Source organism: Nicotiana attenuata, chromosome 10, assembly GCF_001879085.1.
Source record: "Nicotiana attenuata strain UT chromosome 10, NIATTr2, whole genome shotgun sequence".
Lineage (NCBI taxonomy): Eukaryota > Viridiplantae > Streptophyta > Magnoliopsida > Solanales > Solanaceae > Nicotiana > Nicotiana attenuata.
The window spans coordinates 26,334,548-26,353,012 of NC_031998.1; the positions used below are offsets into that span (position 1 = coordinate 26,334,548).

The 18,465-nt window shown below is 38.7% G+C and overlaps 2 protein-coding genes across 4 annotated transcripts; one reads left to right on the plus strand and one right to left on the minus strand.

Moving 5' to 3' along the window:
• LOC109233662 (protein MICRORCHIDIA 7-like) lies at nucleotides 40-2,847 on the plus strand. Its single transcript, XM_019399536.1, has one exon. It carries the CDS (start codon nucleotides 346-348, stop codon nucleotides 2,674-2,676), a length of 2,331 nt encoding a protein of 776 aa, XP_019255081.1. The 5' UTR covers nucleotides 40-345; the 3' UTR covers nucleotides 2,677-2,847.
• On the minus strand, nucleotides 1,910-8,317 carry LOC109233190. 3 transcript variants are annotated; one of them, XR_002069056.1, is made up of 12 exons: nucleotides 7,585-8,059; nucleotides 6,929-7,100; nucleotides 6,703-6,830; nucleotides 6,361-6,469; nucleotides 6,236-6,275; nucleotides 5,733-5,822; nucleotides 5,536-5,635; nucleotides 5,249-5,388; nucleotides 4,690-4,792; nucleotides 3,956-4,572; nucleotides 3,266-3,620; nucleotides 1,910-1,987 (listed from the first exon to the last, which is right to left on the minus strand). XR_002069056.1 is itself a non-coding variant. In XM_019398974.1 (11 exons), exons 2-11 carry the CDS (start codon nucleotides 7,065-7,067, stop codon nucleotides 3,341-3,343), a joined length of 1,746 nt encoding a protein of 581 aa, XP_019254519.1. In that variant the 5' UTR covers nucleotides 7,068-7,100; nucleotides 8,075-8,317; the 3' UTR covers nucleotides 2,965-3,340. The 3 variants fall into 3 exon arrangements, 2 of the variants coding, with proteins under 2 accessions (XP_019254519.1, XP_019254518.1); XM_019398974.1 differs by lacking the exons at nucleotides 1,910-1,987; nucleotides 7,585-8,059 and adding an exon at nucleotides 8,075-8,317 and having other exon boundaries at nucleotides 2,965-3,620; XM_019398973.1 differs by lacking the exon at nucleotides 1,910-1,987 and having other exon boundaries at nucleotides 2,965-3,620.

The following is an 18,465-nucleotide window of genomic DNA, read 5'->3' on the forward strand; positions in this document are numbered from 1 at the left end:
TATATATATTATATAATAATATAGTAGTGCTTCTAATTTTTTGGACCTTAAATATTTAGGGGCCTAAGAGAAGGGCTTTACTTGATCCAAATCCTAATAGAAGTAGGAGAAGCCAAAATCCTCTATAAAATAATTAAGGCACTACTATTATACACTAATCCTAGTAGAAGTAGGAGAAGCCAAAATCCTCTATAAAATAATTAAGGCACTACTATTATACATTCTGAGCTTAGTTTTAAGTTGCAAAAGTAGTTCTCTGAAATCTATTCTTCTTTTTTCTTCTTCCAACTTGTCAAAACTATACATCCCTCAACCCCTTCTTTTTCTTGATTAAATTTGCACAACATGATCACCATGCCTATCAAGCAAGAAATCTTCGACCCAACATACGTTTATCATAACACTACTACTATCGTCCCAACAAACACAATTGATCATATGATTCCTATAAACGATAGTTTTGGTCCTTATTTTGATGATATTGAAGGAGGAAGTCCATTCAAGAAGATGAAAGTTGGCAATGATAGTGGTATTATTGCACCTTTATCGATTCGTCCAAAGGTTGAAAATCATTCTGTACCTGTTTCAACTAATGAATTGGTTGCTTTTCCTGTTAATATTCCAAGTTGTAAACAATTTTGGAAAGCTGGAGATTATGATGGAACGAATGGAGGTTTTTTCGCGGCTGGTCATGATCAAACAGTTGGCATGGATCATGTGAGAGTTCACCCGAAATTCTTGCATTCAAATGCCACAAGTCATAAATGGGCTTTAGGAGCTTTTGCTGAGCTTTTAGATAATGCTATGGACGAGGTTTGCAATGGCGCTACCTACGTTAGCGTAGACGTGCTGGACAACATGAAACAGAAGGGAAAAATGTTGTTAGTTGAAGATAATGGTGGTGGAATGACTCCAGATAGAATGCGCCAATGTATGTCTCTTGGATATTCAGTGAAAAGCAAATTAGCAAATACTATTGGCCAATATGGAAATGGTTTTAAGACTAGTAGTATGAGATTAGGCGCGGATGTGATTGTATTTTCAAGGGGAAGAGATAGAACAAGCAACACAATAACACAAAGTGTTGGAATGTTGTCTTATACGTTTTTAAGGAGCACAGGGAAAGAAGATATTGTTGTTCCTATGATTGATTTTGTGAAGAGGGAGGAAACTTGGGAAATGTTGGTTCGATCTTCAGCTGATGATTGGAGAAGAAATTCAGACACCATAGTACAATGGTCTCCTTATGAAAGCGAAGAGGATCTCTTCCAACACTTTGAATATTTGGAAGATCAAGGTACACGAATCGTTATATACAATCTTTGGGAGGATGAAGAAGGATGTACAGAACTTGACTTTGACGCGGATCCACATGACATTCAAATACGGGGTGTTAGTCGAGATGAAAAGAAGATTCAGATGGCAACAGAATATCCTAACTCCAGGCATTTTCTAACTTATCAGCATTCTTTAAGGAGTTATGCTTCAATTTTGTACCTGAGGCTTGCTCCTGGATTTCGAATAATTTTGAGGGGGAAAGATGTTGAACATCATAATTTGGTAAATGACATGATGTTATCTGAGGAGATAACGTACAGACCACAGTGCACCGGTTATGAAACATTGAAGGATCCAAATGTTGCAGCTGTAGTAACTATTGGTTTTGTGAAAGATGCAAAACAACATATTGATGTTCAAGGTTTCAATGTTTATCACAAGAATAGGCTAATTAAGCCTTTCTGGAGAGTGTGGAATGCTGCAGGGAGTGATGGTCGTGGCGTGATAGGCGTCTTGGAAGCTAATTTTGTGGAGCCAGCTCATGATAAACAGGGCTTTGAGCGCACCATTGTACTTGCTAGACTCGAGGCACGTCTACAAGCAATGCAGAAGAAGTATTGGTCCTCAAATTGCCATTTCATTGGTTATGCTAAGCGTCGCAATGTAAAGAACATTACTGTCTCTCCTCCTGAGGAAGAATCAAACACTTCTGCAAAAAGAAAATCATGTTCCCAGTTTAGCTCCAACGGCCACACAACATGTCATGACAAATCTACTGGAGAAGAACGCGAGAATGTGGCACCAGTTAATCCTCCAACACAAGCAAAAAATCAAGCTATGTCTGTAGAAGTAACTCAGCAAGTGTGTGTACCAAACGCTTCTGCTAAAAGCAAATCTTGTTCACAGTTTAGCTCCAATGGCCACACAACTTGTCTTGATAAATCTACATTGCAATCTACTGGAGGAGAACGCGAGAATGTAGGACCAGTTCATTCTTCAGTACAAGCAAGAAACCAGACAATGTCTGGAGATCAAACTCAGCAAGTGTGTGAATCAAATAGGCAAACAGTTCAAACTCAGCAAGTGTGTGGATCAAATAGGCAAACAGTTCAAACTACAGGAAAATCAGTAATGAAGATGGAAGAATCTGTGTCCAACTTGAGAGAAGAGAATCATAGTACTAAGATCAGTTTACAGCAGATTTTGCGTGATTTGCAGTATGAAAGAGTGAGGAGTAAGACTCTACTTAGGATGCTTTTAGAAGAAAGAAGACGGCGGGATAAGGAAGAAGAGAGTTTAAGGAGCAGATTAAAGGATGCTTCTGTTACCATAGAACAGCTTCTCAACAAAGTGAGATTGCTAGAAAGTAGGACAATCTATAGTTGCAAAAGAGAATGATGAGATACGAACAATTGCTGAGAAGTAACAGCAGCTAAAGACACAGTTCAAAGATCTGGATTCTGACTAATAGCAAGTCCATTCAATACTAAGATGTATATTAGCTTTACTTTTCCAAGTTTCCTATTAATGTAATTGCTTGTGTTGCAGACAGTTTTGCTGTATTGTTCTCAGTTTAGGATTATCAATGTGAATGTCTTTTATATTCCTAATTATATCTCATGTCTATGTTTCTTGTTACTCATTCCTTCTTGAGTAACAAGGAAATTATTTTAGATCTTTTACATATATACATGTAGTTCTCACATTTCTGCTTCAACTGAGTTCAAGTACACTATCATATCTTACTAAGTTGCCCAGAAATAATGTAAGGGCAGCCCAATGCACTAAGCTCCCGCTATGCGCGGGGTCCGCGGAAGGGCTGGACTACAAGGATCTATTGTATGCAGCCTTAGAAATGCAGGAGGTTGTTTCCACGGCTCGAACCCGTGACCTCCCGGTCATATAACCGCAACTTTACCAGTTACGCCAAGGCTCCCCTTATGCCCAGAAATAATGTATTGCACAGAAAACTGGTTGTTGATCTTACTCTGACTAAACATCTTCTAGCAGTCATAAAGGGTAAATGTGGTGAATAGTCTTCATTAAACAAAGCTGCTCGCTCTTAAGCCACAACCTTCCCAGAAAGAAAATACAAGCAGCAATATCTCGGTAGTTTTCTTTTTCTTTCACTGATCTCCTTCTCAGGAATGCCATTTGCATGGGAAACCATCGTATTGTCATCCTTTGATATCCTATCCATTATTTTCCCTGCTGTCCATTGATCTGACGAGCGTAAAGCAATGTGTTGTGGCTCATCAGGAATTGCAGCATAAACATCGGATGATTCTGGAGCAATCTTGTTATGGTGTGCATCCCTGGTGCACAAACTAGAACTCGTGCGCCTGAAAAAAGTTATACTTAGAAATTAGAATAGGGATTTTCTCGGTTAGAGAAGAAATTACCTAACATATGAATGAAAGCCATACATGTTCAAAAGGAATACGGACTATTCAAAGGGAACCATTTTAACTTCTAAATTGAAACTTAAGATTTCCTATTGTAATAAGTTAACAAGTTTCTTAAGTGTAAAATGGTTTTTGCAATTTCTATGTGCTCATTTGGCAAGTTATTGAACCAATAAGTTGCAAGTTGAACCATTTCATGCAGAATAAGCTAGCGTCACGTCATGCATCTATAATCATCAATAGAAGCCGGCTATTTAGCCAACACAATTTACCTGGAAAAAGAGCTATTTCTGTGTTCATAAGAGGTTTCTTCTCTAAATTCCTGTTCTGTTACTTCACTACACTCTCCAATGTTTCTACAATCCTTATAGGAATCAGATGATTTTGAATCTTTTAGACTTTCTGCCTCCGCTTCTACTGACTTCACATTAGCATTGAGAACAGTCCTAATGTCAAGGTTATGCCTATATTCCCTTATGACAGAAATAGCCTTCTCCAAAGTTCCTAGAGCCTGTTTGACCTCAGCGCTAATACCAACATTCTTGTTCTTGGTTGCCTCCTGTACAAGTTGATTGACTGGAGAATCACATACTTTCCTTTCATCCTCATTTTGATGTTCGATCTTTCCACACGTTTCATCTTCAATCTCCTCGATTTCACCATGAATATTTTTATCTCTAGCCTTCAAGATACAATTGTCTCTATGAACCTTTGCCTCGGGGCGATTTTCATCAAGAGGAACTGCATCTTTCTTCCGGTCTAGCAGTTCTGAAGCTTCACTAATATTAGGTAGGTTATCCGAGTAAAGAGCTTCACGTATTCGAGCATACATTGGATCCTTCAGTGCCTGGCTGAAGTCTTTATCACCTTTAGCAACTGAAGCTACTTCCTGCAACAATGGTAGTAAATTACTTGCTGGAGCATTCAAGTATTGTTTTTATTAAATCATTTTTTAAAGTACAAATATTAAAATATAAAATAGAATGATCTCTGAGTTGCCATTAACCTTTTTATAAAGCTTGAAACCGCCGCCTATGAGCTGCCTTGAGACGAAATTGATTAATACTGGAGGAATAAAGTCCAGCTTAATATCCAAGTTTCCTATTATCCTGCAGGTTTTTAAAATAGAAAAAGAAAATCATAATAGATAATAGGAAGTAGTAATATTTAATGAGGTAAAACTTTAGTAACACTAAAGTCCAGTAAACCCCGAGATCTTGAACAGCCTGACTCATAAGTCAAGCTTATGTAACATATCATTAGGAGTTCATAACACACTTAGGTGAATTTTAGAAAGATTTAATGTTTAATATTCTGTTAGATTGGCGCTTCAACTCCAACACTAAACTCACATCTTTGCCAAAATTACCTAGTCCATTTCCTGATATATTCAATCATATTGTTGGTGCTTCCATTTTTGTTTATAGATAGAATGTACCAAGTGAAATAGTCCTTTGTGGTCCAGCCCTTCCCCGGACCCCATGCATAGCGGGAGCTTAGTGCACCGGGATGCCCTTTTAGAATGTAGGTTATTAGTAATTGGATATGTAAAAAGTGTAAGTTACCTGAAGTAGCTCCGATTATTAGTAACTTTCTGTAGAGCAAAACCTCCCACCAGATCAACTCGTACTACATCTTGCGCATGGGGTATCCCATTAATGGAATAACCATGAGTACTTCTATCAACACTATCTAAGTTAGAGATCTGGAAAAAAGACACAGGAAAAAGCATAAACTTTTGCCGGCTATCAGTTGGATTAACTGCCCATGTGAACAAATATATATGGTTTTGGACAAACATATAGATAGTTAAGAAAAATAAAAAGACATTGACAAGCATTCACGTGCTTACCGAATTGGCAACGACTACTACCAGACCATCTTGCAAGTATTCAAATGCAAAGAGATGTACCACAGCCTCCCTTGCTGACAATGGCCTTGAAAGCTTCATCCTTTCTTCCAAGTAGTTAAATACATATTAGCACATTTAGAGGCATCATAAGAATGCGACGGGTACCTCTATATCTAGGAAACTATTGGAGGACAAACCTTACTAAACATATTTGTTCACCATCTCTGACCTTCTGCAAGCACTCGGAAACTGCTACCTTAAAAGTTGGAATTGTAGTTTGTGGCCACCTGGTAAGAAAGTGGCACAGAGTAAGACAATTTGTTAATCCAGAATGAAATTGTTACCAAAAATACCACTTGAAATAAAATTCCCATGTATTGTTGGATATGTGCTTTCAGTCTCTAGTTATCCCTTTCATATATTCTCTCACAATCCACAATTTGGGATACATATTATTGCTCGTAATGCAGCAGAAAGACCTAAGAATGTTGGACGTAGCATATTTTCCTACCCGATATATTCACAGAAACTGTCAACTTCGAGTGTTAAAGTCATTCAGGTACAGTACCATATAGTAATTCGCAAGGATAAAATGAATGAGTCTTTGGTCATGAGTCTCATGACCATTTTTAATTATGTTCTGTTGCATTTGAAGCTTAATGTGCTGCATGCAACTGTCACAAACATACAAGATTCTCACCACTTCTTATAGAGTTGTGTTTCCCATGAGATGCATAAACCTGAAATAGAGAGATTTGCTTATCTAACATTCTCCACTACTAAACAAATAGAAGAAGAGATATATTGACATCAAGTTGATCTTACAAACATCTAGTGGACCATCCACATAGCCTTCAGCTAGGAGGGTGTGATAGGGAGTGCCTTCTGGTCCCTCTCGATACATAACACGGATCTCCTCAGTATCCTGTTTTATCTGCCATAAGAAGAAAACAAGCAACAATTATTGTTAGTATCCCAAAATTCCCTGCCTTGAGAAATGGTAAAAAAGATCCAAAAAACGGAGCACCGGACAGTAGTAGCACCAATAAAACAAGCAACAACCACTGCCTAGCAAATGAGTTTAAGTTCAACATAAACATTGGTCCGGGGGGAGGCTTTCAAGAATTAGAAAAAAAGTGATGTATGTGTATGGGAAAGATAGCATACTTTCCAACCACCATTCGATGCTTCAGAGGATTCGGACTTCTCACCGTCAGTTACTGATGCACTCCTTAACATGTTCAGGAAGTTAGCCACTTCCTTGGTTCTTCTGTCCACTAGATTTTCACTACATTCTGCCAAACGAAAAAAATAGATATGTATATGTTTTTGATGTTGCAGATTTTATAATTAGATTGATGACATGTAACTGAAATTGATTTATGACGCTGACCTTGAGCATCACACTCTGATGAGCGTAGAATTTGATTCTTGACAAGGGTCTTAAGCATATCATTATTGACAAGATCCTGAGACGATAGTGTCTGGTCCAATCTACATCGGTACTGAGAGATGTTACCGGTGTCCCTCATATTGCAACTCCAAGCAAAAATGGGAATTGTCCTCTAAAATTCATAAAAGCCAAAAATCTATAATGAATGAAGTGGTTATGCATATGAAATATGAACATACCAACAATCCTATTGTTTGACCAAAAAGTATAAAACCCTTTGTTAAACTAATTAAATAAGAAGATAACGGGTAAATCCTAGTTAAAGATAATAATTTATAGATCTGAAATCTGTTGTAACGCAATCCCACGTTACCCGCACCTATGGCAAAAGGATTCATCACAAGACATCAAAGTCTTTACAAACAAATTTAAACACTCAGGAGATACATCCATGTAAAGCGTTTTGCTAATATTCTACATTATCAAAACTCAATTATACTCAGTAGCCTGAGAGACTAAAACAAAGAAGGGAAAGGTCTCTCAGCTCTCGATTACTCAACGAGATATACTAATAGTTGGATCACCAAATCAACTACCTAACTATGTGCAATGTATATGTAACATGAATCAATATGCTAGAAACACAACTGAAGTACCATAACGTTCCAGCCAGTCCACCAACTTGAACTCTTCAAAGATACTAGAGTAAAACTGTAAAAAACTTAAAGCTTAGATCATTTATATGCTATTGTTTTAAATCATTATCCAAATAAATAAAACACTAAACTCAAGTCATTTGCAAAGTTGATGTAAATGGAAAAGTTGCTCCCATGTGACCAGGAGGTCACGTGTTCGAGCCGTGGAATTAAACAGCCTCTTGCAGAAATGCAGGGTAAGATTGCGTACAATAGACCCGTGTGGTCCAACCCTTCCCCGGACACGCAGAAAGCGGGAGCTTAGTGCACCGGCTGCCCTTTTACTAAACTCAAGTCATTAAACAACAGCCAAGATACAGAAGCTATAAAACTTAATCAAATACTCATCGCTTCACACCCATACCAACACACACATATTCATAAAGATATATATAGTACAGCGTCATCAGGTAATGAGCAGCAATTGGAGTACTAAAGAAGAGAAACAGACCTTAAAATTTTAAAAATTTAGCAAAGCTCCAGTTGGAATGTTGGAGTTTTGAGCATAAGCTAAGAAGTAAAGAAAGAATTTATGGCAGCAGAGTTGCAGATTTCGAAGAGAAATGATTGAATTCAGCTGATATGAGACCACCAAGGTGGATATCTAACATGGGATTTTCTTGAACATAACGAATTTTATTTGCAGACAACAAAGCAAAATTAATATGGATGAGGATTCAAAAGCAGAGTTATTCCAAAAGCTTCCAAAGCTAAAAGAATAAATAAAAAGTTAAATAAAGTATAGGAAAGATAAGAGTAAATAAATGGTAAAACACGTTGAAAATGTTTTTAATAAAAAAAGGAATATAATGTGCATCTATCTTAGCAAAAAAAGAGAATTTTCTTCGAGTGAGCATTTACATGGACAAAGCTAGAACATATTTTTGATATATTTTGGTAGTATTGTTTACCAATTAACAACAATAACAAACTCAATATAATTTCATTAACGATGTCTGAGATACTATTAATTACCAACTATTTTTTTCAAAAGTAAGATTGATATCTAATTTAATAGATAGATTAAAAGATTAAGTAAGCTTTTTGCCTTTTGGAAGATACGTAAAGTAGGGATAAAGCAAGATAGTGTGCTTGGGTGTAAAAGTACAATCAATCCTTTTGAAAGTGTTGAAAGGTGTTGAAAACTTCAAGATCATGGGAGGCACGTACAATGTACCTATAATACAAACTAAAAATACACAGTTTATATTGAGAATCATACTAATTGTACGTAGACTAAGCTGAGGGACCTAAGTGTAAAAGATTAGAAAGCTTTGTCCTAAAAGGAAAAGCTGTTAAGGCAGTTAGAAGTGAGTCTTTATATAACAGCCCACACGTGTATTTCTTCTTCTTCTTCTTAAGTCAATAATACAGAGCTTCTTCTTCATCTCATTTCCTCTCTAGATTTCCTCTCAGATTCACTTGCATGTTACATTACTGTGTAGATTCAATCAATTCTATCATGGTATCAAAGCGGCGATCGTGATTTCATCGAGATTCAGGCAAAATACGGTAGATCGAAGCTCCGACGAAGCTGAATTTCAGACAGCAATGGCGGAAAATGAAGTCGCATCTCTAGATCACAATCATCCGTTATTTCTACAATCCTCAGATGCTCCAGGACTCGTACTAATACCACTCAAACTCACAGGGCCAGATAACTATGCTCTGTGGAGTAGAGCGATGAAGTTGGCGCTCCGGGGGAAAAGCAAGCTAGGGTTTGTGAACGGAACTTGTGTAAAGAGTATGTACAGAGGAGAGTTGGCTGAACAATGGAAAAAATGTAATGCAATCGTGTTTTCATGGATTGGGAGCATTGTGTCAAGCGAATTGATGTCGAGTATTGTCTATGCCTCTAATGCAAGGAAAATGTGGAATGATTTCGAGGAGAGATTTGATCGATCAGATCTGACGAGGATTTACCACCTATGGACATTTATCGCAACCCTAAGGCAAGGTACTGACTCTGTCACTAGCTATTTTTCAAAAATGAAGGACTTGTGGGATGAATTGGATGTGTTAGTGCCACTGTCTTCATGTGATTGTGAAGAATCTCGACCTTCAGTAGAACACCTAAGATCTCAACGATTGTTACAATTTCTTATGGGACTAAATGAAAGTAATAGCAACATAAGGAGCAATGTGTTAATTAAGAGTCCTGTTGTGACTGTTAATGAAGCCTATGCCATAGTGACTCAAGAGGAAAGCCAGAGGTCTTTAGGTGTTGTCGATACTCATAGAGGACCACTCACTATTCTAGCAGGGAGAGGACAGGACTTTAGAGCAAGGAAACCTGGAGTGATTTGTGAACATTTTGGGTATAAAGGACATCTTAAGGAGAATTGCTTCAAAATAATTGGATATCCAGCTGACTTTAAGAGTAAAAGGGAGAATCAACCTGCAGGAGGAAAGGTGTCGCGCCCCCTTTTTTCCTCTTCGCGGAGAAAGTCCGAGTTTCGACATATCATGGGGGAACAGACTCCTTCCCTTTTTTGGAATTGGGTATTTGAAGAGTCGCCACCTAACGGATTACGGTGCGTTAGGGAACCTAGAGCGATTAACTCTTAGACCAGTTTGCATTACTAGAGATTTAGGGTAAGGGCTCGAAATAACCTTGAGGAGAAGGTGCTAGGCACCCCTCGGGGTCCACAACGGTGGGTCCCGACCGAACTTAACTCATGCATTAGTCAAACAAAAAGTTTTTAAACACATAATTACAAATAAGAGCAGGTTAGATATTGTATGACTCAGATAATAGACAAAGATTTGGAACAAGTTGTATACATATAAAACAAGGTTTTAAATAGAAGGGATTTGGGAAAGAAGGGTCCTAGGTTGGTTAGCCTACAGGATCACCCCACACAATGTCCGGTAAACACTCCTCAATGAGGGGCTACACGTGACATTAGCGCGTAGTCATCATATCACATATCTACCCTTCCCACCCCCTTAGTGGTTATTAAAGCGAGTGTTGGTTAACGATCTCTATTGCGTGCTGTTACCCGTCCCTTCTTAATGGTCCTGGAGAAAATTTAGGACCTCTACCTATAGGCAGTTCTAGACAGACCCCTAAGGTTTAAAGGAGAAAATACTAAGGCGACAGGCAAGAACAAATAGAACCTTAGCACATAAGGCAGAAAAGAAGCAATTAGAGGCTCAAGTTTACCTCCACAAACCACGCACATAAGCAGCACGACTCAAAAACAAATAAGGGCCGTATTGTTAAACGGTATCCTAAGACATGGAGTCTAAGTGAATATCAAGACATAGAAGATAGGCGGTTTGTTTTATAAACTCAGAAGAAATGGCCCTATCAGTTTGCCTACTGATTTTAAGCCTATTAAATCAAAACAACATTAAGTAGCAGAAACAGTTTCAGAGTTGCGGGATTTGAAAACGCCCTATAGGCTTGCCTACACGCTGAATAGTGGTATCCTAAGAGCATGATAACTACGTTTGATATAGTAAAACAGTGGGCAGATTTTAAAATAGACTTTTGAGTTCCTATAGGCATGCTTTCTAATAGTAAATTAGAGCAGTACTCGAAAGAATTCATTTCAGGGAAAACAAACCATTAATTAGACAAGTTTTGAAGTAAACTAATCATGAACTGGATTGAATTATTTAAACTAAACTGATTTTAGGTCTGTATGTAGAACTTCTGATGTTGTTCCCTATGATATCTAGTTGTTTATAAACTTATAGGCATGATCTCTAGCGGAAATAAATGTAAACAACCATTCGAACAGAAACTTGAACTTGATTACATGTTTAAGCATGATATCTATTTGTGAAGTTGATTGTAAACCTATTAGCATGATGTCTAGCATAGTGAGGAAAACATAGCAAATATATGAAGTCCTATAAACATGGTTTCTGACATAGTAGGGTAAACGTAGCAAAAATGAGATCCTATAGGCAAGGTTTCTACCCATATTACCCCACAAATATGTAACTACCCACTCCTTTTACTAATCACCCCAATATGCGTTTACAAATTATTACAAACCAGATGAATGAATTACATTGATAAAGAAAAAGAAAAAGTTACACTATAGGGAGCCTGCAGCAGGCCCAAGTGATTTCTCCAAACCTCCAATAGCCTCAAATGCCAATTTCAAAGACAATATCATTGTCTATGTGCGTCAGAGTTCCCTAAGGATCTCAAGGATCCCGGGCAGTGCTCACACCTAGACTTTGTAACCAAATTGAGTAAGTGTAGTGTGGAAGGGCCAGCCTCACTGTGCCAGAATTCAGAGGGTTCTCAAAAGGATCCCAAGGCAGTACACACACTGGAGGGGGCAGAACCTAGGGACTTAGGAATAGAGTGAGAGTGCTTGGCATAGTTTGAAAGGGTTTCAGTAGGAAAAACAATGTAAAAAAGAGACTTAGTTGAAATAACTTTGTAAGCAAGAGAGTTGTTGGGAAAATAGCTTTTTGAAAAAAAACAAGGTGTAATTAAACAAACAACAGGTCAGTCAAAAGTGTTTAGCAATACTCAAATAACAGTCTTTCATACAGGGGAATGGGAATTGGGGACACATAGAGCACATAGTATCAGGAACATAGCAGTTCTTGAGGGGTTTAAGGGATTAAGGGGATAGCTATTGGTACCAATACAGTAAGAGTTTCAGAAATAATCATAGAATCATCCTTTTAAAGTGACAGATCAGCTTGCACATCAAAACTGGATAACAAGTAGACAAGTATTCAAAGTAAGGTAGAGTCATGTTGAGACAGACTACTAGGGGAGGGGGTAGAACAAGTTCTGAAAAACCCTAAGAAGGTTAGACTAGTATGCTAGATGAAGCAATAATGTAAACATGTCAATTAGATGTTGAACAACGGAACCATAGATAGAAACAAACTAGAAACATGATTAACTGAAGTAGTAAAAGAAACATATTGGTTTTGAGACTTGAATTGAAATAAGAACATACCAGTAGAGAGATGGTAAACACAAAGTGAGGAATAGGAAAGCATAATAGTTAGCCTTGGCTTGCAGCCGGCTAACTCAGAATGATAGCAAGTAACCCAAGAGGGAGCAGAAAAGTTTCGAGTGTGAGAGAGCTTTTTCTTTTTTTCTTAACCAATGTGTTCGTGTGTCGTGTTAGTGAAAGAGCAGGGTATGTATAGTTTGAAAACAGGTAGAAAATAAGGCAAGAATCAAAGTTCAGCAATAATTATGGAACCATGTACTAATTAGAATCAAAATAAATGCAAGTACTCCCTTAATTAAGGGGCAATTAAATAACGGTAATGGGCAGAAAATGTTTAAGGAAAGAAATCAAGTAAGGCATTAGGTATAAAATAGACAATTAGGGGTAAATACACAAGGGTTTAATTAAGAAAACAGTTAGCGAAGAATTAGCAAATAACACGGTTAACCAAATAAGGTAAGGAAATTAAATAAGGTTGCAGAATATGGAAATAATCGAGAATCAGCATATAGCAAATCAGTGAATCAAGGATTCGAAATATTATTCAAATTAAGGAGAATAACATAGGTTCCCATGAATAAACAAATAAGCCAAGAGAATCAAAGGTCTAAAGGAAAGTTTTCAAATCAAGCCAAGAAACAAGGAACTCAGAATCAATCAAAGAGAGAATCATGAGTCAATGTTTTAGCATATAAATAGAGTAAGACAAGAATAACCAGAGATCGACACATAACTCTAGCAAACATGAAGATTAAACAGCACTAATAGAAAGAGGCAAGTCTTGAACAGTCAAGATAAGCACAAGCACATAGAGTTGATGTAAGTTAGGCTAAGAAACTCAGTGGAAACATATTCGAGGCAAAATAGTCAAAGAAACTCAAACGAGAACCGGCCAGTCACGTTGATACACAGAACCAAACGAAAAAACCTAGAAAAATTAGGGCTTTCAACATAGACGAGTAGTAAAATCATAGAATCAGTCAAAATACACAAGAAATAGAAGTTTAAACACAAAGAATCAGTTAAACAAGGTTTTTAAAAGAAGTTTCGAAACCCTAATTTTTAGCAGAAGGTGAAAATAATTAAAATCGACGATTCTTGTAAGGAATCTCAAGGACAGTGTAAAACATTAAAGAAACAAACTCAAATCGTCCTGAATCTGTACAAATCTAGGAGGTATAGAAAAGAAGTTAGGGTTTCAATAGAAACCCATATAGAGATGAAGGAACCTATCTAAAATCCCGAGGATCGTAACAAATATAGCATGATTTTGCTTGAAATCACACTGGAGTAGCCAAGAACAGACAGGTGATGAACCCTAGATGCAAGTCGGCATGGCCCTGGGCCCTTGAAGACCTTGGAGAAGGCAAGCATGGCATGAGAGAGGCCATTGGAGGTTCAGGAGACGATGAGAGGTCACTGGAGATGACCGGAGATGGGAGGTCGGCGGTTGAAGACTAGGGTTAGGTTGAGAGTGTGCTGAGAGTGGAGATGATTTTAGGGCGGCGGTGTGTAGAGAATGATTAGGGTTAGGGGTTGTTTGGAATTAAAAAGGAAGATCTGATGGGGACTTGGGTCGGGTAGGTGTAATTAGGGCCTGGGTCGGGTATTTTAATCCGAAATTGGGCTGGGGTATTGGGTTTAATTGAGGCTAGAACTGAAATGCAATTTGGCTAGATTTTAAATAGCCAGTTTATCCCCATATAATTTATAATAAATAATAGATAATTTTTAAAAAATAATTTCATGTACTAAAATAATTTAAAATAGACATTTAACATTTTAAAAAATATAGAAGATCATTTTATGCATATATTTGTGAAAGTTGTGTATTTTTATCGTTTCATTTGTATTATTTGGATCATGCCAAAAAGAAAGAAGGGATAGCCTTAACATACCTGAGCCGATTCTCTTAAGAATCCCTCTAACCCACGTCTTTGCGACAACACGTAACGACGGATCGGAGTAGGGAAAAGTCCGTATGATATTCTTGGGAACGATTGCACCGTACTTCCTTAGAATCGCAAAATCTTTTTGATATTACGTAGTATAATTTTGTATGAAATAATCTGCACAGAATCGTTACCTTGCTGAAATTTATACCCATTGGATTCATAACATAACTGTACATAATAGGGCTAATATTACAATTATATGCAAATTGGCTTTAAAAATATAAATGCAATTATAAAAAATGCATAAAAATTATCTAAGCAATATTTTGGCATAAATATAGGATTTAGATGGTTAAATTATCACAACAATAATTTGAAGGATAATTATTGGAAATTTTATAAATAAAAAGGAAGAAATAAATCAATTTAAAACATTCAAAATTATAGAAAATTTATAAAGACCTTGTGCATGCTTATATATGCATATATATGTTATTTTGAAAGTATTTATGCATATTAAAATATATAGGGAGAAATTGGGTATCACAAACTGCCCCTCTTGTCCTTTGACCGCCTTTTGAGTTACATAGACGATATCGAACTCACTTAGTAGTATTTGCCATTTCGCCAACTTCCCAATAGGCATGGGCTTCTGAAATATGTACTTGAGAGGGTCCATTCTGGATATGAGGTATGTAGTGTAGGCACAGAAGTAATGCCTCAATTTCTGGGCTGTCCAGGTCAAAGCACAGCAAGTGCGTTCAAGTAGAGAATATCGTGCTTCATACGTTGTGAACTTCTTACTCAAGTAATATATGGCTTGCTCCTTTCTTCCTGTCTCGTCATGTTGTCCCAAAACACATCTGAAGGCTCCATCTAATATAGATAGATAGAGTAGCAAAGGTCGTCCTGGTTCTGGCGAGACCAGAACTGGTGGCGTGGACAGGTACTCCTTGATCTTATCAAAAGCTTTCTGACAATCCTCCGTCCAGCTTGTTTCGGCATCCTTCCTCAGCATCTTGAAGATGGGTTCACATATGACTGTGGACTGTGCTATGAAGCGACTGATATAGTTGAGACGTCCTAGGAAGCTCATCACATCCTTTTTGCTCTTGGGTGGTGGTAACCCCTGAATAGCCTTGACTTTAGACGGATCCAATTCGATCCCTCGACGACTGACGATGAATCCCAGTAACTTTCCTGCGGGAACCCCGAATGCACACTTTGCGGGGTTCAATTTAAACTTGTACCGCCTTAGCCTTTCAAAGAACTTCCTCAGATCCGCTATACGATCTGCGGCCTTCTTGGATTTGATAATGACATCGTCCACATACACCTCTATTTCTTTGTGTATCATATCATGGAAGATAGTTGTCATGGCTCTCATGTAAGTGGACCCAGCATTCTTCAGATCGAATGGCATCATCTTGTAACAGTACACACCCCACGGTGTGATGAAAGCTGTCTTCTCTGCATCTTCTTCATCCATCCAAATCTGGTGATAACTCGCGAAGCAATCTACAAAGGATTGGAGTTCATGCTTGGCGCAGTTATCGATCAGGATGTGTATATTCGGCAGCGGGAAGTCGTCCTTGGGACTTGCTCTGTTCAAATCCCGATAGTCAACACATATTCTGACCTTCCCGTCCTTCTTCAGAACTGGCACAATGTTAGCTAACCAAGTTGGATATTCAACCACCCCGAGAACTTTGGCTTTGATCTGCTTGGTAACTTCCTCCTTGATTTTCAGGCTCATGTCTAGTTTGAACTTTCTGAGTTTCTGTTTTACTAGCGGACACATAGGATTAATGGGCAACTTATGAGCCACTATGGATGTGCTCAGACCGGTCATGTCATCATATGACCATGCAAAGATGTCCTCATACTCTTTTAGAAAACGAATGTACTCTTTCTTCTCTGTTGGTGACAAGTGGATGCTGATGCAGGTCTCTCCCAATCTTACTGCTTCGGTCTCGTCCAGATTGGACTTAGGATTATTCTCAAAATTTTCAACCTCCCTGAAAATTTCCTCGGGTATCTCATCTTCTTCCTCTGAATCACTATTCTCATGTTGTGTTGCCTCATTACATGTCACAGTCACCGGTTCATCAGGAAAAGTAATAATAATGCTGTAGAAAGGAAAAATGTAAAGATAGCAGTGAATAATAAAGAGCAAATGCATTTGATTAAAACTTGAAAAATTGTCCAGACAAAGTACGGCTCGATGAATCGAGCATTTATTTTGAAACAAGTAAAACTTAAAACAAAATTACTGGAAATCTTAAATGCCTAGAATGGCTTATAGAAGTAAATTCTGCCAAGCTACCCAGGGACTCGGCGGGCTCGGGATGGTGTGGCGGTCCAGTTCCTGAGAACAACTCCCTTCTTCACAGTCTGGATAGTGAGGCCTTCTTCCTCCTCCTCCTCAATTATGGCACCGCAGTCCATGTCCTCATCCTCCAAGAACAAATTCTTCAACCCAGCTAGTGCTTCTTGTTCTGCAGTCCCCCATATTGTGTCAGCCTGGTGAAAAGCTTGTTCCAAACGTGGCACTAGCTGCTCAAGAGGGTAATATGGTCCACGCCATGGAGGCTACAATCATTGTACTCTTGCCATGTATACTGGTATCCGAGCCCAAAGGTGGTACCATGGTTTTTCAGCTGTATTAGTTTGGTGATACCTTGGAGGTTCTTTCCCAACCCTTTGCCGGGTTCATATCCAGACCATGCTAGTATGCTTTCTATTTTGTTACTCCACCACTTATCCTTATCGACGACATTGACCCGTTCAATGTGATGATAGGTTTCTCCTCCTAGCCTTCTTCTATGTCCGATGGCCGGGATGGTTTGACTAGTGTAGATGGGGTTACTTCCATCTCCGTGAATGATTACCTCCTGGCAATTCCATTCAAACTTCACGACTTGATGTAGTGTGGAGGGCACGGCTCCAGCAGCATGGATCCATGGCCGGCCCAACAGAAGATTATATGAGGCCGGTATGTCAAGCACCTGAAATTCAACGTCGAACCAAGTTGGCCCCATCTGCAAGCAAAGGTTGATTTCCCCAATCGTAGTCCTATGAGACCCATCGAAAGCCTTCACATTCATGCTTCCCACCCATATCTCATGGAAACCTTTGTCCAACCTTTTCCGAGTGTCCAATGGACAAATATTTAGGCTCGAACCTCCATCAACCAAGACCCTGGCAATGAACTTGTCTTCAAATTGCACCGTAATATGCAATGCTCGATTGTGATTCAGTCCCTCGGGTGGTAGCTCATCTTCGTGGAAGATGATCTTATGACTTTCTAGTACCTGCCCAACCATGTTGGCCATCTCTCCGCCGGTGATGTTATTAGGTACATAGGCCTCGCTCAACACTTTCATTAAGGCGTTCTTGTGTGCCTCTGAATTCTGCAATAGTGACAGGATAGATATCTGAGCAGGGACCTTGTTCAGATGGTCAACAACAGAGTACTCCTTTGCATGTACTTTCCTCCACAGGTCATCTGGTTCGGTCTCAATGATAGGCTGCCTAGTAGTGGCCTCCTTACTTGAACCTCCCAGGTGTTCCGATGTATAGACTCTTCCGGTTTTAGTCATTCCTTGTGCAGCGTCAGATTCTCCTACCTTGGCCTTCCCTTTTCGCCGAGCCTCGGCAACATAATCCCAGGGTATTGCTTTTGAGTTTAATGGGGGTGTGGTTGATTCTGTCACAGTGAAAGGTGTGACCACTTCTACTTTAAATGGAGCGGGGGTGGCTGTGGGGGAAGCCACCTCTACCTCGAATGGAACTGATGCAGTTAACTCAACCTCGATTGGTGCCTGAGTCTGAACTACAATAGGAATAAGTATGAGTACAACCTTAAAGTCATCGTCTTCTCGAATAAGCCCGATCGACCCCTCATGGTCCCATTCTTCATTTGTCTCTATCACATGTACACCATCACCTCTGCGATCAGGGAGGGGATTGTTGCGGACATTAGGTGCGGCTTCCTTTACTTGTAT